This window comes from Sphaerodactylus townsendi, linkage group LG03, assembly GCF_021028975.2.
Source record: "Sphaerodactylus townsendi isolate TG3544 linkage group LG03, MPM_Stown_v2.3, whole genome shotgun sequence".
Lineage (NCBI taxonomy): Eukaryota > Metazoa > Chordata > Lepidosauria > Squamata > Sphaerodactylidae > Sphaerodactylus > Sphaerodactylus townsendi.
In genome coordinates this window covers 6162795-6183910 of record NC_059427.1, presented here as the reverse complement: position 1 = coordinate 6183910, position 21116 = coordinate 6162795, and the positions used below count along the sequence as shown (strand labels likewise).

At 43.9% G+C, this 21116-nt stretch overlaps 1 protein-coding gene across 9 annotated transcripts in view; it reads left to right on the top strand.

Annotated features, from left to right (window-relative positions):
• LOC125428537 (zinc finger protein 436-like) overlaps nt 1-21116 on the top strand; it is a 774209-nt gene that overhangs the window by 216288 nt on the left and 536805 nt on the right. For 2 of the 9 annotated variants that reach the window (XM_048488786.1, XM_048488787.1), the window contains exon 2: nt 1141-1593. The exons of the other annotated variants lie outside the window; for them this stretch is intronic. In XM_048488786.1, coding sequence (XP_048344743.1) covers nt 1171-1593 — 423 coding nt within the window. In that variant the 5' untranslated portion in view covers nt 1141-1170. The remainder of the gene's footprint in view (nt 1-1140; nt 1594-21116) is intronic. 9 annotated transcript variants of the gene reach the window in all.

The following is a 21116-nucleotide window of genomic DNA, read 5'->3' as shown; positions in this document are numbered from 1 at the left end:
TCTGTCTTGGCAGCCTGGGCTCAGCAGACCTTTCCCTCTTTCCACCTCAGGATTCCAAGCAATGCAGCTGTGTCTTTTGCTCTTTGGGGCACTGGTAAGGGACCACCCCCCACCCACCCCAGTCCAATCAGCTTGGCCTTTCTCCCTATAGAAATCCTGGTTTTTTTTGCTGTTTTTCTACTCCAGTTATGTGTGAGGTTGGGGGTCTCTCCAGGCACCCTGAAATGATGAATGAGAGTTGCAGCCAGGATCTCTTCAGGGTCAGCAGTGCCAGGTGCTGGATGGAAGGAAAGAGTGAAGTCCCCTATCTGCCATGCCTTGGTGACATCAGTCTCTGACTTTATTCATACAAGTAGGGACAGTGGGCTCAGCCTTTCTTCTTTTTCCTTGCAATACTAACTTTCTATGTGCAGGGATTTTCCATGAATCACACATTTTGGAGTTACCAAGTTTGAGTTTGGCATCTCCCACCTGTCCTCTTGAGCCAGACAATCTAGTTTTAGCTCCTGATTTGTGGCTGTGAGCATGATCTATAATTTGACAGTAAACCTGAAATGATCCAACAACGAAATTGTAAGGATTTGGAACTCTTATTTTTGCACTGCAGTGGCACTAGGAAGCAGCAAATTGGTGCAGTCTGTGATTATAGACATTATATGTGATTTGATAGTGAATTTTGAAGAACAGTAAATGTAAAAATAGTAAGGATCCCTTGGCTCCATTCTGTTTTTCCACCATTGCATTACCATGAAGCAGCCTATGCCTGATGTTTGTGGTGCTGCCAATAGACGAAGACATGATTTTCAATATAATAGTGGTTTCTTTTGTTTTAATGTAAAATTATATTATTTCATGAGTATCTGAGATCTGAATTTTGTTCTATCCCCTTTGGTACCCAGCTTCAAATGAAGTGCAGCATTTTTGTAGCCTGGTGTAGAGGTTAAGAGTGATGGACTCTAATCCAGACAACCAGGTTTGATTTTTAGCTTTTCCACATGATGATAACCTTGGGCCAGTCACAGTTCTTTCGGAACTCTCTCAGCCACACCTGCCTTACAGGGTGTCTGTTGCAGGGAGGAGAAGGGAAGGAGTTTTTAAGCTTCTCTTCATAGCCAACTAAGTAAAGGCATCTTTTCACAGTTGAAGGTGACCTAATAGAAGGGGATAGAGATGGAAGAGCAGGACACAGAAGGATTTGGACCTGGCAAGACAGCTAGGAAAGGCTTCTGCCCCATTGAAGCTGAGAGTACTGTTGAATTGTGGGAGAGAGCTGTGCCAGAGATTTGGGATCAGGACCCCATGGACACAGAAGTACTTTGCCAACGCTTCCGGCAGTTCCGCTACTATGATGCTGATGAGCCCCGAGAGGTTTGCAGCCAGCTCCATGAACTTTGCAACCAGTGGCTGAAGCCAGAGAAGCACTCCAAGAAGCAGATCCTGGACCTGGTGATCCTGGAGCAGTTCCTGACCATCCTGCCCCAAGAAATGCAGTGCTGGGTCAGAGGATGTGGACCGGAGACAAGTAACCAGGCTGTGGCTATGGCCGAAAGTTTTCTCCTGAGTCAAGCAGAGGAGGAGAGGCAAGCAGAACAGGTGAGGTCTTTTCTTTCATGTCTAATTCAAGCAACAATATCTGACCTTCCCTGCCTGATATTTGTCGAAGTGTTAATCATCCAAATGGAAGATTTAACAAGCTGCTTCAAGCAGCCACTTCTAGGGAATTTCTTATTCCTCCAGAAGATTTACCAATGTTGAAGGAAAGCCCTATCAGGTCTGCTGATAGAATGGTGCAGAGTCTGGGGGTGGGGCAGGATCCATTCCATCTCTTACCCATCTCCCCTGCTGCTATTTCAGATGTGGAGTCCATCCATGGAGTCGGAAGCTAAGTTCTCTGAGATGGAAAGAGCTCCACTGGAAGAAGGGCAGCATGCCCAAGATGTCCTCTCATGCGGTATGGACTCTATATGTCTAGGTGGGATCGTGGGACCCAATGAATTTGATGGGCATAGAGTTCTAGTAAGAAAAAATAATCAAAATGCTTCTTTACCCAACTTGTGGCATCCAATCTTGTATTCTAATTACAGAGTCATTCAAATCTTGGATACTTAAATCCAGTGACTGGATCTGTGAACATACAACCTTGAAAAAGGCCCCTGGTTTGCAGAAAAATGTGAAACCGAAATATATATTTTAAATACCTGGAAATGATAAAATGGATTACCTGTAGTGGTAGTGCAAATGATAAAAAAGAATTATCTGTACCTGCAGTGCAATCTCTCAGTGGCTGTTGCTTGGCGACCACAGCCTTCCAAGACTTGATTAAGAACATAAGAACATAAGAACAAGCCAGCTGGATCAGACCAAAGTCCATCTAGTCCAGCTCTCTGCTACTCGCAGTGGGCCCGGTACTTCAGGTGCCTTTTTTGGGAGCTCTCACATGTAGGGATGTGTGAACGTGCGAAATGGCCTTCTGCTGTTGCTGTTGCTCCGATCACCTGGTCTGTTAAAAGGCATTTGCAATCTCAGATCAAGGAGGATCCAAGATTGAGGTAGCCATAAAATCGAAGCTTCTCTCCTCCATAAAATCTGTCCAAGCCTCTTTTAAAGCTATCCAGGTTAGTGGCCATCACCACCTCCTGTGGCAGCATATTCCAAACACCAATCACACGTTGCGTGAAGAAGTGTTTCCTTTTATTAGTTCTAATTTCTTCCCCAGCATTTTTCAATGTATGGCCCCTGGTTCCTAGTATTGTGAGAAAGAGAGAAAAATTTCTCTCTGTCAACATTTTCTACCCCATGCATGGTACTCTTTTGTAGACTTCAATCATATCCCCCCTCCCCCTCCTCCTCTCCAAACTAAAGAGTCCCAAACGCTGCAGCCTCTCCTCATAGGGAAGGTGCTCCAGTCCCTCAATCATCCTTGTTGCCCTTCTCTGCACTTTTTCTATCTCCTCAATATCCTTTTTGAGATGCGGCGACCAGAACTGGACACAGTACTCCAAGATTCTGTTGGTAAAATGTTGATCTTTGTTGGGAGGCTATGTTGGTCTTTGAGGGAGGACTCTTTGGACCCAGGCCTTGGTAGAGTTGCCCACTACAGCATGGGAACTTCCTGGGGATTTTGTTTGAAGCTGAGGAAGGCAGGGTTTGGGGAGGAGAGACGTCCCTGCTGAATATGATGCCATAAAAGTCCACCCTCCAAAGCAGCCATTTTCTCCAGGGGAACAGATCTGGAAGATGGACTCCTTTGCATTATACTCTGCTCATGTCACTTCCCCCCACAAACCTTGCCCCTCCAAATCCTCACCCCCAAATCTTCAAGAGGTTCTCAACTTGGAGCGGGCAACCGTATAAGGAGAACTGATTTGTGTAACCGGGAGATCCATTGTGACTGCGTTTTCACGTCCCACCTGGAAGTTGGCAAGCCTAGAAAAAGATAAGTTAGCAGGAAAAGGGGAGCAACTCTAGGGACTTTCAGGGAAGGGAAAAAGGAAATAGTGGGGGAGGGAGAAAGGAGTTGCCTTCCACAAGTCTTTGTGTGTGTTTGAGGTTGGACTTCCAGGCAGAGGTATTGAGTTACAGCAGAGAGCTGAATCTAGACCAGGGGTAGGGAACCTGCGGCTCGAGAGCCGCATGCGGCTCTTCTGCCCTTGTACTGTGGCTCCACAAGCTGAGCCACCGGCCCCATCCTTGCCCGCCCTGCAGGCAGCAGGGCGGGCGCACCAACTGCCCACAGTCGGCTGGGGCGCACCACGGGCTTCCTCTCTCGCCCACCCCGTTGGAGCGGGGCGGGTGCTTTCTGGCGGCCGGCGAGGCCGAGCCACCAGCTTCATCCTTGCCCGCCCTGCAGGCAGCAGGGCAGGCGCATCCATGCACTTCTCAGAATGAGCGGAGTAAAAGGTTAAAAAAACCCTATATATATAGTGTTATCTTTATTTTAAATGTCAAAAATTATTTGCGGCTCCAAGTGTTTTCTTTTCCCGTGGAAAACGGGTCCAAATGGCTCTTTGAGTGTTAAAGGTTCCCTACCCCTGATCTAGACAGAGAGGCCATCAAACAATTTCAGTGTCAGAGGCCTGGCCCAAGGGTCAAAATACACAGAGTCAAGGAGTCGGAGGAAAAGTTGCAGCCGTCATGTGTTTTGTAGTGTCCAGGCCAGTATGCTCTGTGAACCTGCTTAATATAGGGTCTTCCAGCACATTAGTCTTCATCCTGTGAAGACTCTGCTTCCCACAGCTGCAGAAGATGCTTTCTTTGATCTAGCAGATGTGTACTTCCCCCATTTAACTTGCAAAAACCTCCCTGTGCCGCTGCCTCTGTTGGCAGGTGGGCTCAGGTGAGCTAGGTGCATGAGTCTCTTCAGATGGAGCATGGCTGGATGTGGTTCTAGAGGCCCTTTGGGTTCTGAGTCTTGACCTGCCTGTTGTTCACCCTGTAGAGCCTGCAGGGGGCTTGGCTGCTCCAGGCCCAGCCCTTGTTAGTTCTCTGATCTGGGCTCTGCTCATCACTCTCCAGTGTTTTCCTATATATGTTCACTAATTGTGATGTCCGTAAAAGGGAATTGCACAAATTAATGGAGCCAATTCCTCACATTGATTACAATATTAATATCCCAATCTTTTTCCATTAGAGGGTCTCAAAGGTGGCTCAACAGGAAAGGTAGACATTTCTCAATGAGTTCTTCAGTCTTGTGTAGATACAGATCCTGCACATACTGGGGAGCATGCTCTGAGATCCAGTTGCTAGGGGCCAGGAATAGTGGGAAATTTTCTTTTGTGGTCAGGTTTTTCCAGGCATCTAATGGTCTGCTGCAGAAAATAGGATGCTGCTGAAGGGATACCAGGCTGCAGTCTGGAATCCCCAACATCATTCAGGAGGGTCTGGAGTAGATGTGATGTTACATTAGTTTGCAGAACATAAAGCCCGCAGGGAAAGAATTTCTTGGGCCTGCAGCTTTTCTGTTCGACTTATAAGCTGCCCTTCCCACATGTGGGCTCAGGGCATCTTAGAACAATCCATAAACAACAATCTGGGAAACTTCAAAACTCCTTCTGGGGCTGAGCTCAGTTGTGGCTCTTGAAGGGTTGTGATATCCTTAAATATTCAGTATTCTTAGGGAAAGGGGGTTACTTGAGAAGTTGGAGGAAGCCAAATGCTGTTTCCTGCTTATGTCACCTGGATACCTTTTGGCCTTACCTGTCCTCTCAATAACTGGCACCTCTTCCAAAAATCATGGGTGTCCCAAAATAGTTTTATCCCTCGGGTGTTTTTTTCAGTTGTTCCTCATTTTTTTTAATGATGTTGAGTCTGACCGACAACCTGAATGTGACATTTGTGAGTCAGTAGATTCTCTGGAGACTCGTTGTTATTACCTTGAGTTTGCAAGATGCACAAAGTTGCATCTGAGTTTTTGGTCAGATGTGATGGCAAGGTGCCCTGTGGTGTTATTTTCACCTCCCAGCCTAGACTCAAGGGTGTGTGCAAGGGACCAGCTGGTGGGAAAATGGCATACAGGGACCTTTGGTCTAATGCAGCAGAGGTGCTCTCATGTTTTTGAGCTCCAGAGTTCAAATAACATGTTTCAATTATCTCAGATGTCCAAAATGTGTCAGTGGCATTTATGGCCCTTGAGGCTCACGGGTACCTTCTACTTCTCTTCCACCTCTCCCACTAAAGTGTTACAATTGTTTTAAAAATATCTTTATTGTAGTTTTAAAAACAGAAAAAGTAAAGACAAATTAAAATAAATATGTAGAAAAACAGATACATGATACGTATAGCTAACACAGTAAGCAATTGAAGTGATTTCCAACTATTCACATATTAGGCTAGTTACTTTCAAATATTAATCTAACATGCTACATAAGAAAAAATAAAACAATATGTTTTATTAATAGATTATTGTCTCAGCTATTTCATTCATCAACCAAAGGTACAGAATCATTGCTTGTACTATTTTCAAGAAATTTACAAAGTTTCAGTTTGTTATATAGCTGTCCAACTTTTGATCTTTCATTTATGCTGTTAATTTATCTAATTCTGCATAGTCCTTAATTCCTTGTCTAGCCGTTTTTTAATACTTGGTATTTTTGGATTTTTCCAATACTGGGCATAAAAATTCTTGCCACTGTAATCATATAAAGCATTAATGTTCTTCGTTGCTTCTCAATTTCAGAACCTAAGATGTTAAGTAAGTGAAGTTTTGGTTTTAATTCAAAGTCAGCTTTTACAATTTTTCTTACATAATCATGAATCTGTATCCAATATTTCTTTGCTTCTACCACAAATGGTAAAAGGTACCTTCTGCTCTTTTACATTTCCAACAACTAACTGATCCATTTTTGTGTATTTTAGATAGAAGTACAGGAGTTATATCTGTATAGCATTTTATTGTATTTTTCTCTTAAGTTTGTTCTGGATATAAATTTTAGATCTTTTTTCCATACTGTTTCCTAGTTGAATGGTATGCCCCACACTTTCCACCCACCATATCGTTGACTCTTTTATTACCTCTCTTTCAGTATCTAGTTTTAATAACAAATTATAGATGTTAGTAATCATCTTTCTCATATATACATATAGGTATAAAGTGTTACTACAGTATCTTTTTGGAGTGTACATAGGAAAAGGTTTCACAATCCTGGGGAACAGGAATGTGTGAAGCCTTTTTTACAAGCAAAGAGAATAGGAAGTGGAGGCTAATACCATTTTCTACATTCCCCTCTTTCACAGGCAGTGAAGAGACAGTGTTGATCCCTTCTCTTTGCAGAGGTGTGGAAACAGCTGCTTCATCTCCTGTCCAGGTAGGTGAGCTGAGCTGGGAGGCAGCTAGGAATTCCCTTTTTTCTCAGGGATGCGTTTCTCCTGCAGTTGGATTTGAGGGGTCCAGGCTTTGAGCCTTATACACTTGCCAAGCTCTCCATCATGCCCCCTCCGAGAACTCTCCTTTCCAGAATTCTGTCTGTGCCTGGCATAATCTCTGACGAGGGACTCATGCATGCTTTTTCTTTCAGTCTCCAGTTTTCTTAGAGGACATGGCTGTGGATTTCACCAATGCCGAGTGCGACCTGCTGGATCCAGACCAAAGAACTCTCTGCAGGGAAGTCATGCTGGGGAATTGTGGGAGTTTGGCCTCTCTTGGTAAGGATTTTTCATAGCTAGCAAAGGCAAAAATGGTTGCCTTTGGGATGGTGCGTAAATCAAAATTTTGAACAGCAATCCATTATCTTGAGGCCTTCCCCATGACTTGCTCCCTTTTGGAGGCCTTGAGATGGATTAACAGTGAAAGCAGTATGCAGCATGGCTGTGCAGAGCAACCCAAGCCACCTGGTTTGTCCAAGGCAACTGAGGAAAGTGTTATGGCCATCACACAAGCCAGAGCAAGTGTCTGTCAGGATGTGAGGGCCCTCCCTACCCTATGTTAATCGATCTTTCTCTTCCCTTTGATGCTGGCAACTGTCAATAAGTAGGAATGACCCTGCCGCCAACTCTGAAGGGGGCAGCGACAGGTGGCTAGTATAATCACTTCTCTGACCTTGGGGGATGCTGACCTCCCCAACGGCTCTCGATTTCTGCTGTGTCTTTCTGACATTCCATGAGAAAAGGGAGGGGGATTTGTGGTTACTGTGTGTGGATAAAGATAGGAGTAATAGCGAGTGTGGTCAGAACTGGCTTTCGCAAAGCCAGGAACATGCTGTTGTTTCCAGTAAAGACTTCTGATCAAAAATCCAGAGTCCTGTATTGACTCTAGTCACAGAATCTGACAGTATCCTGGAATGAGACCAAGGCGGGACTGAGAAATCCTCAGAAAGACTCTCACTTGTTAACCAGTACAACACGCTTGTAATCCAGATGGGATTACGGTCATCCCCTCTGACTCTGATCTGGAATGGGTATGTACTCCATGCACTAGTTGAAATCATGAACTTTAATTTTGGCCAGATTTTCATTCTTCCAGAAAAAAATCCATCTTCCTTGATTTCATTCCTTCTCCATAGAAGAATGGGGTAGAAACTGTCAACAGAGATTTGCATGGGGTAGAAAATGTCGACAGAGAGAAAATTGTCTCTCACAATACTAGAACCGGGGCGGGGCGGGGGGTGGGGGATTAGGACTAGTAAAAGGAAACATTTCTTCATGCAACTCCTGATTGATGTTTGGAATATGCTGCCACAGAATGGTCACTAACCTGGGTAACTTTAAAAGGGGCTTGGACTTATGGAGAAGTCGATCTATGACTACAAATCTTGATCTTCCTTGATCTGAGATTGCAAATGCCTTAGCAGACCGGGTGCTCAGGAGCAGCAGCAGCAGAAGGTCATTGCTTTCACATCCTGCATATGAGCTCCCAAAGGCATCTGGTGGGCCACTGCGAGTAGCAGAGTGCTGGACTAGATAGACTCTGGTCTGATCCAGCAGGCTCTTTCTTAAGTTCTTAAGAGCAATCCCTTTCTCTCTCTGTGTGTGTACCAAAGGAGCCAAGAAGGTAAGAGAAACAGTGATAGAGACTGACAAAGGCCTTGCATCTGAAGAAAATCTGGAGAGTTTCTCAAGAGCATGTGACGAGAGTATTTCATTTCCAGATAATGTGGCTGCAGGTGAGTGTCATTTGTGGTTATATCAAGATAAAGACAAAGGAATAGCCCCTGAGGATTTCTGCTTCACATCTTAGTAACACCTAGTTTTCAGAACCCTAAAGCCTGCAGGAAAGGGTTTCTTGGGCCTGTAGTTTTTCTATTAGACTTATAAGCTGCCCTTCCCTGCATGCGGGCTCAGGGCATCTTAGAACGATCCATAAACAACAATGTGGGAAACTTCAAAGCTCCTTCTGGGGTTGCGCTCAGCTTCGGCTCCTAAGGGGTTGCAGTATATTTGAATATTCAATATTCTTGGGGAAGGGGGTTACTTAAGAACAGCTAAGTTGAAGGAAACCAAATGCTTTTTTCCCTACATTTTGGCCTTACCTGTCCTCACAATAACTGGAACTTCTTCCAAAAGTCATGGGGTGTGTGTGTGTGTCCCAAAATAGTTTTATCTCTCAGGAGTTTTTTCAATTGTTCCTCATTTTGTAAAATCTCTTCTAATAGTTCTTGCATTTTCTCTTGCCTTGCTTTTTTAAATACTGAATTGTACTGAATGAAATAGCCCCCATGGACATTTTGCTTGTGTTCCAAACCGTCCTGATATCAATACCCTTGTTCAAATTGAGTTCAAAAAATTCTCTTAATATTTTCTTACAGTCCTGAACCACCCATATCCTTTTGTAATAAAGCCTAATTTAGTCTCCATCAGAATATATTGGCATTCTTTTTGCATTCCAGATTTCCTGGATTATGTTCTGAAAAAGTCTTTGATAAAATCTCTACTTCTTTTGTTTTAGATACTAAGTCCTTTGAAACACAAATCAAATCAATACTTGAAAAAGGATTAGGTCTTTCTGAATAATATATGTACTCTTTTGCATTTCCATTCTTGTATCTCCAAACATCTACCCAGCTGGGCATATAAAAATATTTTTGGCAGTTTACCCTGAGTATTTTTAATTCTTTTTTTTTGTGAGGATCTATCCATTTGTTGCAGTATCACCCCCCTTCTACTCCCCCATCACACACCGACTTTTATATGAAAGATATATCACTCTGTCTAAAAAAGATTATAAAAGTCAGTCCTAATTCAAAACATATTCTCCCAACACCATTCTTTTACTTCCCAACAAATTTCCATAAGGAGAAACTAGACAATTCTCAATTATCAAAAATTCTAGTTTTGTCTGAAGCTTTTATCCTTTCATTCCATTGTAATTTTTTAAAAAAATTGAGACAAGTTTACTCTAAGTGTTTCTTTCCGCTGCAGAAGTAAACTGCTCTTGTTGATAAGATTGATGTTTTTGTCTGGATAAAGAGATGGTAGAGTAAGCTTGCTTAGAATCTCCCATGCTAATGAGAGCAAGATTTCCATCCCGCCAGACCTCTTAACCCCTAGAGCAAGACACAAAACCTCTGTTTCTGTATATTTGCTCGCCAGGAGAGCCACATTTAGCCGCAAGGCTGATCTCTTGACTTACCACTGTCAAAGGTAGAGGGGGCTGGTGATTCATATCACCAGACTTAAATCCAAGTAGCACATTTCTTCCAAGAAGAATTTGGAAGCAGCTGCAACTCAGCTTTCACCACCAAAAGTTCTCTCTGAACTCTCTCAGCTACATCTACCTCACAGATTGCCTATTGGGGTAAGCTAAAAGTAATGTAGCTTATAACCCATGCCAAAACTCTGTAGGCTAGAGAAAAATAGGGCATAAAAATATTTTCTTCTATTCAATCATCAATAGCAGACCTACACTGCCAGTCAATTGTGGATTTTTCACTGTAAAATTCTATTGTTTATTTCTGTTGGGAGGAGCTCTGGGCTTGCCTTGGTGAGGAGAATGAGGTAGAAATCTTATTAATAAATACTGTAAATAAATAAATGATGGGGGAACAGTTCTTTGGCACTTTCTGCTGTTAAAGTACATATGGGTAGTTTGGGGAGGGAAGGAAAAAAAAGAAAAACTATTCAACTGGGGAACCTGGCTGGGGATGAGGTGGTACCAGTGGCCTGGCTGGGGTTGAGGAAGGTGTGATGAAGAATTTTCATACCCATTAATGCACAGTTCCAGATAGGTGGCTTGGCTTCCTGAACTTCTTTCTTTCTTTCTTTCAACAGCAAATGTAGAGGAGACAGTTGCAGAGTTCCAGGGGTTCTGTGTGGGAGAAGCCAAGGATGAAATCTCCAAAGGAAACTTCAGAGATGGAGATAGACCACAGAGGCAGTTGGGAAGCCACACAGACAAAAAAAGGGATAAGTCTGCTCCATCCCAAGGAAGGGGCTACCATGCGATCCCAGTCCAAGAAGGTTCGACCAAAACAAGAAACAATGAAGACCTCTGTGGTTCCAAAAGAATGTACTCCACAGAAAATGAGGCCTTTGGAAAGATCTTAGGTAAGAACATGAGTGTTATTTCTGAGAGGCAAATTCCCTCAGGAAAGAAATCATGTGATTTCAAGGAGTGCAGAAAGAACTGTCAGCAATCAGCCCTCACTTCACATCAAAGAATTCACTCAGGTGAGAAGCTGTCTAAATTGTTAGACTGTAAAAAAGTATTTCTGATGTCCATTTTTCATGTCCATTTAAAAGGTCTATTAATATACTCTTCAATTCACAGAAGAAAAAGCCACTGAAATGTCTTTTCTGTGAATGGAAATTCAAGGGAAGATGATACCTCCATATGGGGGTGCTAACAGAGTGTCTCTTGTTCTCTTTTGTTATTCCAGCAGGGAATGAGAAGTGGAAACAGGAGGATGAGGAAGTGCCTCAGTTATTGCCAGATAAAGTCAGAAATGAAGATCTCAAAAGAAATGTCAAAAGTCAAGGTGAACTGAAGATAGAGAAAGAAAGTCATGTGGTAGAGAAAGGGGATAAATCCATTCCTGATCAAGGGAGGGATTTCCATAAACTAATCCACATGGTGGAGGAAGGATACAAATGCTTGGAGTGTGGAATGAATTTCTCAGATCAAACCCAATATAAAATCCATTTGCAAATGCACAATGGAAATAGCCATCAATGTTTGGAGTGTGATAGGATCTTCGTATGCAGAGAAGAGCTCCTCAGACATCTAAGAACACATACAGAAGAGAAACTTTATAGCTGCTTAGACAGTGGCAAGAGCTTTTCACAAGAATCAGATCTTGTTCAACACCAAATGATTCATTCAGGAGAGAAACCATTTGCATTCTTAGAGAGTGGAATGACCTTCTCTGATGGAAGAGAGGGTGACATACATATTCTGAAGCCCAATATAATAAGTGCATATAAATGCTTTCAGTGTGGAAAGCCCTTCAAATACAGATTGGAACTCCTTGTGCACCAACAGTTACACACAGGGGAGAAACCTTTTCATTGCGCAGAGTGTGGAAAGGGTTTTGGTTACAGTAGAAATCTTAAAGAGCACATAAGAACCCACACAGGAAAGAAACCATTTGAATGCTCAGAATGTGGGAAGGCATTCAGTCAGAGTGGCGGTCTTCAACAGCATCAAAGAACCCACACAGGGGAAAAACCATTTGAATGCTCAGAGTGTGGAAAGAGATTCAGTCACCGTAGCAGTCTACAAAAGCATCAGCGGACTCATACAGGGGAGAAACCTTTTGAATGCTTAGAATGTGGGAAGGCATTCAGTCACAGTGGCAGTCTTCAAGAGCACCTAAGAGTCCACACAGGGGAAAAACCCTTTGAATGCTCAGAGTGTAAAAAGAGATTCAGTCACCGTAGCAGTCTTCAAAAGCATCAGCGGACCCATTCAGGGGAGAAGCCTTTTGAATGCTCAGAGTGTGGAAAGAGATTCATTCACAGTAGCAGTCTTCAAGAGCATCTAAGAATCCACACAGGCGAAAAACCTTTTGAATGCTCAGAGTGTGGAAAGAGATTCAGCCACAGTGGCAATCTTCAAAAGCATCAGAGAACACACACAGGGGAGAAACCTTATGAATGTGCAGAGTGTGGAAAGAGGTTCAGTCACAGTGGCTATCTTCTAACACATCAAATAACCCATACGGAGGAGAAGCCTTTTGAATGCTCAGAGTGTGGAAAGAGATTCAGTCAGAGTGGCCATCTTCAACAACATCAACGAAGACACACAGGGGAGAAACCTTTTGAATGCCCAGAGTGTGGAAAGAGATTCAGTCAGAGTGGCCATCTTCAACAACATCAAATAAGACACACAGGGGAGAAACCTTTTGAATGCACAGTGTGTGGAAAGAGATTCATTAAGAGTAGCAATCTTGCACAGCATTTAAGAACGCACACTTATTATAAGCCTTTGGAAAGCTTGGAATGTGGTGATTTAGTCACAGATGCAGTCGTGAATGACATCTAAGAACCAACACATAGGAGAAGCATTTCAAATAGTCACTGTAATGGCCTGTGCCCTCCTCAGTTGAGACACCCTAATTTTATCCCTAGTCTTCTCTTGGTTTATTTGAAGGGCATCCCCTTGAAAGCCAAAAGTGCAATGAAGGGATATTTGATATAAGTTTTAGAAAGCACATCTGCCTATCATGTCCAGGGCTCATTCCATCATGAAGAAAGGACCTCACTAGGGCTTTTACATATCTTCCTTTGGCTTCCAAACATATTGTTGTACCTCTACTTCAAAGAGTATTTCATCACAGCAAAACAAGACCATAGCCGTTTAATGGCCAATTGCCTCTGAACCATCAGAGCAGCCCAGCATCCAATCAACTCCGTCACACCCAGTTGACTGAAGTGCACCTGGTGCCTTGAAACTTCCCCTCCTGGGAAGGGCAGGTGTCATTTCTGAAGTTTTAAGGCAGTTACTTCAAACTGCCAATCAGTTTCAAACTTTTTTACTTGATCCAATCATAATCATGAGAAAGTCGGGTCCCATGCCAAACTTTGGTACTTTTCCCCATTACCCCTGCAACAATTTTGCAGAACCTTCTCTGTCTTTCTCATTGGATTTCTACTATAAAGGTTCTCTGCAATTCTCAGCTTCTCACTCACCTTGGATCGTATAACATTGACCTCTTTAGTTTTTGCCTCATTCTTAGTTTTGTGTGTATTTGTGAGTGTGCAAGTACATGGACTGAATGAATCAGCTCTCAGGTGCTTCGTGTAAATTCTTTATAACTTAACATGTTTTTGTTTTATATTGTATCCAATGAAGTTAGTTATATTCAGTTTCTGTTTCTTTCTAATTTTATTTTAAAGTAGCCTTACTCAGACCAACCCCGGTATACACAAGCTGTAGGATCCTGTGTTATTCCTTTTTGGAACATTATTTTCCTCTACTCCGGTTCCAGATTGGGGTAACACTCAGTGTGTTGTAAGAGATTCAATCAAAGAGAAAGTCATGAGTAGTATCTAAGAGCTCACACAAAGGAAAAACTATGTAATAGCATAGCCTGGGAAAACAGCTTTTTTCTCTTTTCATTTTTTCATATTTTAAAAAACTAAATGTATTGATATGCAGAACAAAAAACCAAGAACACAACAAGGTGAAAGAGCAATAACCCCAGATCCAAAATAAAAGATACCATGAAGTTAATAAAATAAAACACACACAACAAAAGAGAAGGGGAAATTTAAAAAGGTGCTTGCTTCCTCTCAAGACAACTGAAACTTTACATATTCATTTCGAAAAAAGAGAGAAAACTGAATTATCCTCTGAAAGTAACTTATTCAGAATTTTCATGCAAGGCCCTCCAACCAGTAAACAAAATTCTTTAATGAGAGGTGCTTTTGAAATTATGTTGAATAAATTGTAAAATTCTCCTTAGTTATCTGAAAGTCATGTTTCCTTTTCCCCTCCTGAATTAATCTAATCTTAAATGATAAACTTTCAAGTGCCACTGTATTCCTTAATTTAGCACGCAACCTATCTAAGGAAATCCCTTTAGCATATATCCAACATTGGGCAATAAGTATTCTAGCTGCAACTAATATAAAGTTAACGAGTGGAGGGGTTTTTTTTATCACAAGGAGTGTTTTCACTGATAAATAAAATGAGTAAGGCTTGTTCAGTAGTAGGATTTATCAATTTCTTAGTGATTTTAGCAATCTCTGCTAATATTTTCTCCAAAAGTTTGCTATAACTGCATGTGAGCACTATATATGAATAAATATCCCTAATTCATAACAGCCTCTTGAGCGATCTTTATTATCTATATTCATTACATAGGCTTTCCTAACTGGATTAAAACACAACCTTTGAGACATCTTTAATGCATACACTTGTACACTTCAAGATTAATTTGAAACGGAAGCACTGGAATATTTGCTTTGTATCTTTACCATTAAATATCTAATTCACAATGTACCCCCTTCCTGTGAATATTTAAATCCACAGATGGAGACACATTTCCCTCCACCAGATTTTTCTGCACACTTGGAGGACCTCTGTGTCTGCAGAATAATCTGAAAAGCTTTAAAAAAATATAAACGGGTTTTAAATCCCCCAATTTTTAAGGCGGCCCTGGGCCCAATTCCTATGGCAATATGAGTGGAGAAGAGAGGCAGCAGAAGCCTTTTCAGTGGGCAATTTACTTGCCTCAGATAATTGTTGAGGGTTAGAGGAATGCCCAATGCTGTGGGGTGGGCATAAGGGGGAGTGGGCAGGTGTTGCTTTGCCACTGGCTGCCTCTGCATAGCAAACCTGGACTTCTTGGTGGTCTCTCATCCATACTAACCATGGCTGAGCTTGCTTAGCTTTCGTGTTCTGATGAGATGGAGCAACTGGCAGTATCAATTCCCAATTAATGTGTTAATCATGACAGCGGAGGAGAAAAGGACAAGAGGAAATAGAAGATATTGTACAGATTATACCTCTGCCTCAACCATAGGCCTGGTGGAATAGTTCCATGTTACAGGCTCTGTGGAATTGCATCAAGTACTGCAGTGCCCTGGTCTTTTCCAAGAGAGCCTTCCACCAGTCTGGGGCCATGGCGAAAAATGCTGTGGCCCTGGTTGAGGGCTAACTGAATCTTTTGGGCAAGGGATCACCATTTGCCACTGCAATGCCATCTCCGTGCTCTCTCTGACAATCCAGCAAGAGAGTGGGAAAGGGAATGTTCACCCTTGGGCTCAAGCTTCTGCCCTGGTGGCTGGGTATTAAAGCAAAGTCTGACTCCCATCCTCCATTCAACTTAACCCTTGTTCTCATAGCTGATGCATAATAGACAAAATTCCCACATTGCTGATAGATGCATAACAGACAAAATTCCCACATTGCTGTGCCATCCCTGGGAGGGGGTTGGCCTTTCCAACTGGAGGTTTTTAACTGCTTTTCCCTGCCGCCACTGGCTCACGGGTGGGGGCCTGGCTGGAAATGGTCTATTTCCAGAGGTCTTTCTTTCCTTGTGGGTGGGGTCCTGTGACTTCTGTGTAAGTTTTTTTGCCAGCAGCAATGGAGTTGTATGGCTGCAGCTGGATTTTCAGTGGCCTAACTTGTATGCGGCAGAAAGTGGGCATTCATGGGCAGAAAGTTATCTGAAAGTAGACTAGCTGCAGCCCTACCCAAGGGAATGCCTCCTCTATTGCTAGCACAGACCTCTGCACCTCAGCTGTACCACCATATCACCTCTGCATTGTGCACTCGTGCAGTGCCCTGCTGCAGGTGTAAGTGCCTCCACAAATGCACAAATGCCACACCATCATTAATACCAGCGTAAGGCCTATCTATGCCATTCCTAAATGACTCCCCCAACCTCCTAAAAAGTCACTGCTTGCTTCCCATTGCCCATCTCTTGCAGGCAGTTGCAATGGGAAAAAGAGCACCTCCGCCTCCAAGTAACTACAACTTCACTGCTCCCTTTTCAGCATACAAGAGCCAGCGTGGTATAGTGGTTAAGAGCAGCTGGATTCTAATCTGGAGAACTGGGTTTGATTTCCCACTCCTCTACCTGAGTGGTAGAGACTTATCTGGTGAACTGGATGTTTTTCCGCACTCCTACATTCTTGCTGGGTGACCTTGGGCTAGTCACAGTTCTCTCAGGACTCTCTCAGCACCACCTACCTCACAAGGTGTCTGTTGTGGGGCAAGGAAGGGAAAGGAGATTGTAAGATGGGGTAAAATCCGAACTCTTCTTCCTCATATCCCTGTCCTCTGCTCCTGTTTACCTAATAGTCTATCTGGACACTGGGTGAAATGGCCAGAGTTTGGGTAATGTCTGGCTAACTGGGCAACATGGCACCTCTGATTTCAAAAAAACTATTAGAAAGTCAGGCCTTTCCTGGCTCTTAGGTGAATGTTACTATCATTCATCACACAACATAAAGAAAGCAAAATTGCAAGTACTCTGGAGCAACTACTTTGCCTTGAAGGGCAAAATATCAATACATTCCAATAAAGGAACATCACCGAATTCTCAATAGTTCATAGCGTATTTCTGTTGACTGTTTAACTTAATATATTTAGCAGAGTAACATAAAAGAGACCAATTCGCAGTTGCTGGTTTTATATAAATGAGTTTACTAACTATTAGGAAGGGTTACATGAAAGAAAATAAATAACAACTTTCTATTCTAGCACTAACTTGGTTACACAGTTCTGCACTATGTCGTCCCGCATGGTGCCTATCTAGCAAAGCAAAATGCAATGTGAAATGATGCTCAAACAAAGAAACATACTTTATAACTTTCTGTCTGGGTGACTAGTTGCACATAGGCAATGCCGGGGCTAGCTGACCAATAGCTTGATCAATGGACTGACCATAAAACTCTGACCCCAGTAGCTAATTGCACACAGTTAACCCCTTCATGTCTGAATTGTGACAGACACTTGCAAATACCAACAATTTCCCACGATAACACCAACAAACCCTCTAACTGCTCTAGAAAGTTCCATTTGTTGGGAAACCAATAGCTGTGGATGACATTACAAGTTTAATTATGCTAATTTCTCCAACAGTTTGCAAAGAGGGTTGGAGGTGTTGTTACCTAGCAACTAACTGGGGGCTAAAAGTTTATCTGCTAGATGTATGTTTTGCTCAGTCTACTTGCCGTAGTGCCTCCTGCAGAACAAACTCCTGCATGGCCTTCACTGACTGATCCTGGAGTTCTCTGATTCAGAAGGAGCTGTTAAGCAGGTCCTGAACTATCAACATGGCAGACACCCAGGATATAGGTAAGTGTTCAAATAACAATCCAAATGTGATGGGTCCAACAACTGATCTTCCACAGAAGAAGGGTTAGGAATTCTCTGAAGGAAAAACTTGGATGAAAGTAAAATTATCTCATTCCCACCTGTGCTACCCAAGGGAGGAGAAGTGTTTGTATACTGTTCCTCCTCTTCTGTTCCTGAGCATCAGCATGATTATAGATTTGACCAGCACTGCTGGTTAGAAAGGGTTTCAAATAAAACTTTACTGCTTTCACCAAATTTGTCCAAATTCTTTTAAGGGGTCTTGAACCCACATTTCTAACATACAGATAGCCTAACAACCAGGAATTGCAGTGATGTAACTTTCTTTTATTTATTTTAGCCAATTTTGTACCTCCTCTCCATCCAGTTCAGGGTTCTCCATGCAGTAAATTTTAAAGATGATTGGAGAACAGCTGCATAGTTATAATGGGGACATCCAGGGACAAACGCCCCGGGAACCCCCTGGTGAGTCACATGGGGTGGAAAAACACTTCTAACCCACCCACCACACACACCCCTGGCAGGCCTTGGCTGGTCAGACCAAGTAGGAGGGGGCGGGCCATCTGGGCTGTTGACCAGCCCAGAGGCTGGAGCCTGGACTGCATCACATTGGCTCAGGTAAGTGGGTGCCGGGGAGGGCGTAGCTACCATGGGGAACAGAAGGGTGTGAAGCTACCATGGGGTGTAGGGGTGGGGGCATAGATACCATGGGGGTGCAGGGGGCACCATTTTGCCCCGGGCGCTATTTTGCCCCACTACGCCTCTGTTGGAGAAGGCAATGGCAAACTAACCTGTAAACAGTCTGCCTAGTAAACATCACCCTATAAGTCAGTAATGACCTGGTGCTTGAACAGGGTGCCTTTACCCTTTTATAGTATGCTAGCATTGATTTGTACTGCCTCAGGAACAATATGCTGTTTCTGGGTACAGTGTAAATGCTTGCATTTTATAATGTACATTTCGTATATTAAAGGTGCCAGACTGCATAGAATGACTCCTCCTGAGTCCTTGCAAACTTTGGCCAGAGATGTTTGACTCATACAATAATTATTTGCTTTTGCCACACTTGTGCTGGAAGTGCTAGATGGATTTTATGTTCTCGGTTATTTTTTTGAGAAGATAAAATAGATGAAATTCTACCTCTCCAGGTGCCTTTTGTAAGTGCAAATATTTTTTTAGTATAATTTCCAAGACCACAATATGCACATTTGAATTCATAAAGATAATACATCTACACATATAATAGTGTCGGGGGGAGGGAGGTTTCCGGGTGATTCCCCATTATATGTGGGGTGCCGCAGGGGGCCATCCTTTCCCTGATGCTGTTTAATATCTATATGCGGCCCTTGGCCCAATTGGTGTGGCGCTTTGGCCTGGAATGCCATCAATATGCGGATGACACCCAGCTCATTTTTACAATGGAGGGTAATTATATATCATAAGGCTTGCTACGTGGGGAAAAAGGGAAAGACTGTTCATCGTTGGTTAAAGTTGACCTTTCAGAGAGGCAGATGCCGAATGGCTGATGTCAATGCGAAGAAGCTAGTGGTTAAAGGTGTTTGCTGCTGGTAGGGGTCTGGGTCTATTTTGTATCCTCTGTTACCCAGAGGCGTAGCAAGGGGAAATGGTGCCCAGGGCAACACCTGCTCTGGGCGCGCACACACACACCCTTGTGCCCCATTTACCTTAGGCAGCGGTGGTCCCAGACAGCCTGCCAGGGCCGGGCCTGGCCTGGCCGGGCTGAGGGGCACGCTGTGGCAGCCCCTCCAGGCCGCTCCTTGAACCAGTGGAGGCTCCACCGGCTCAACGAGTGGCCTGGCGGGGTTGGGGTTGAGGGGGGAAGGAGAAGGGGTGTGGGGGCAATTTTCCACAACCATGTGATGTGAATGGTGGCTGCCCAGGGCGTCTGTCCCCAAACGGCCCCATGGAAGCTCCGCCTGTGTTGTTACCCCCTTTGTTATAAACACACTCTCAGTCACCTGCTCTATCAGGTTTCCAAGAGACTCTCTATAGCGCACTCTATCAGGCTCAGGAGAAACAAATTCGAACCTAGTGGTTAGAATTTTAAGCAGTTTTATTAATAAAGGGAGCAGAGCAGAATGTGGTTTCCTGTCTGTTCCAAACAGCATAGAAATTACAGTAATTTATATTTCTCTTGTCTCTCATGATGCAATGATCCCTCTCCGTTCCCCCATTTGCTAACGGTAATTAGTTACACCCCTTTCCGATTCGCCTATTATATATTAAACATATCAAACATTATATATACATATCAAATCCCCTTCCAGTAACAAGCCCCCACTCCCCACATTCTCATAATCATTACTAACATGTTTTTGCAGTGAGCCTTTGCCCCGGCACAGCTACGCATTTGTGGATTCTAACATGACAACTTCTCAAGCCTGCTTGATAGCTCCTGATCTAAGCAGCAGAACACTCTGCAGTCTGTCGCTTTCAAGGGCGGACCACCCACAGGGACAGAGGAGGTCAAATGACCCCAGGCGCAATGGCGGGGGCCACAAAAATGCTCCCCTTCTCCCCCACGCCAACCCGGCTCAGAAGAGCTGGGTTGGTGCAGGGGAGGACCTAAAGGCAGAACCAGCCTGCTGCCGCAGAGCCTGTCAGAGCCACCTCCTTTCCTCCTCAGACCCTCGGGGGCGGGGCTCAGGGGCATGGGCGGCTCAGATATGTACCACGGTGGCAAGCCAGCTCCTGGGCTGGCCAACACAGTACCATGCCCCCCCCACCTCCCTGCAGGCCAGTTTCTGCCTCCCCCAGGAGGCAGCCTGCGGGGAGGTGGCTCGGATGGTCGCCGCAGCAGCAGGCCAGCCCAGGAGCTGGCCTGCTGCTGTGGTGCCTCTCCGAGCCCCCCCCCCCCCGAGCATGGGGGGATGCAGGGGTGCCCGGGGCAGGTGTTGTACCGGGGCACCATTTCCCCCCATACGCCTCTGAATCCCACTGCGCCACTGCTGCCCTACTGCCCCAAAATTCTCTACAACCCTGCTACTACCACAGAATTCCTCCACTCGCTTCATCCTTCCACCACCCTCAGGGGGTTGGAAAGCCCACTTTGTGAAACCCTAAATTAAATTCTTTTTGCCCAGATTACCTTCAGACCCCATATTGATATGGCATTTGCAAAGAAACTCTTCCATTATTCCTTAAGGGCAATTGTGCCTTCCCTTATTTTCTACAGGTAATTGTGGTCTGCATTATTCCCAACCGTCCTTTCTATTATTTCCTGGGAAAATCGTATTTCCCATTATTCCCTGGCAGGGCAATTGTGCTTCCCATTATTTCTTATGGGCAATCGTGCTTTATTTCCCTAGGCTAGGGGAAGTCGTCCTTTCCATTATTCCTTATGGGCAATTATGCCTTATCTATGGGCAGTCATATATTGTCAATGGGAAATATCTGT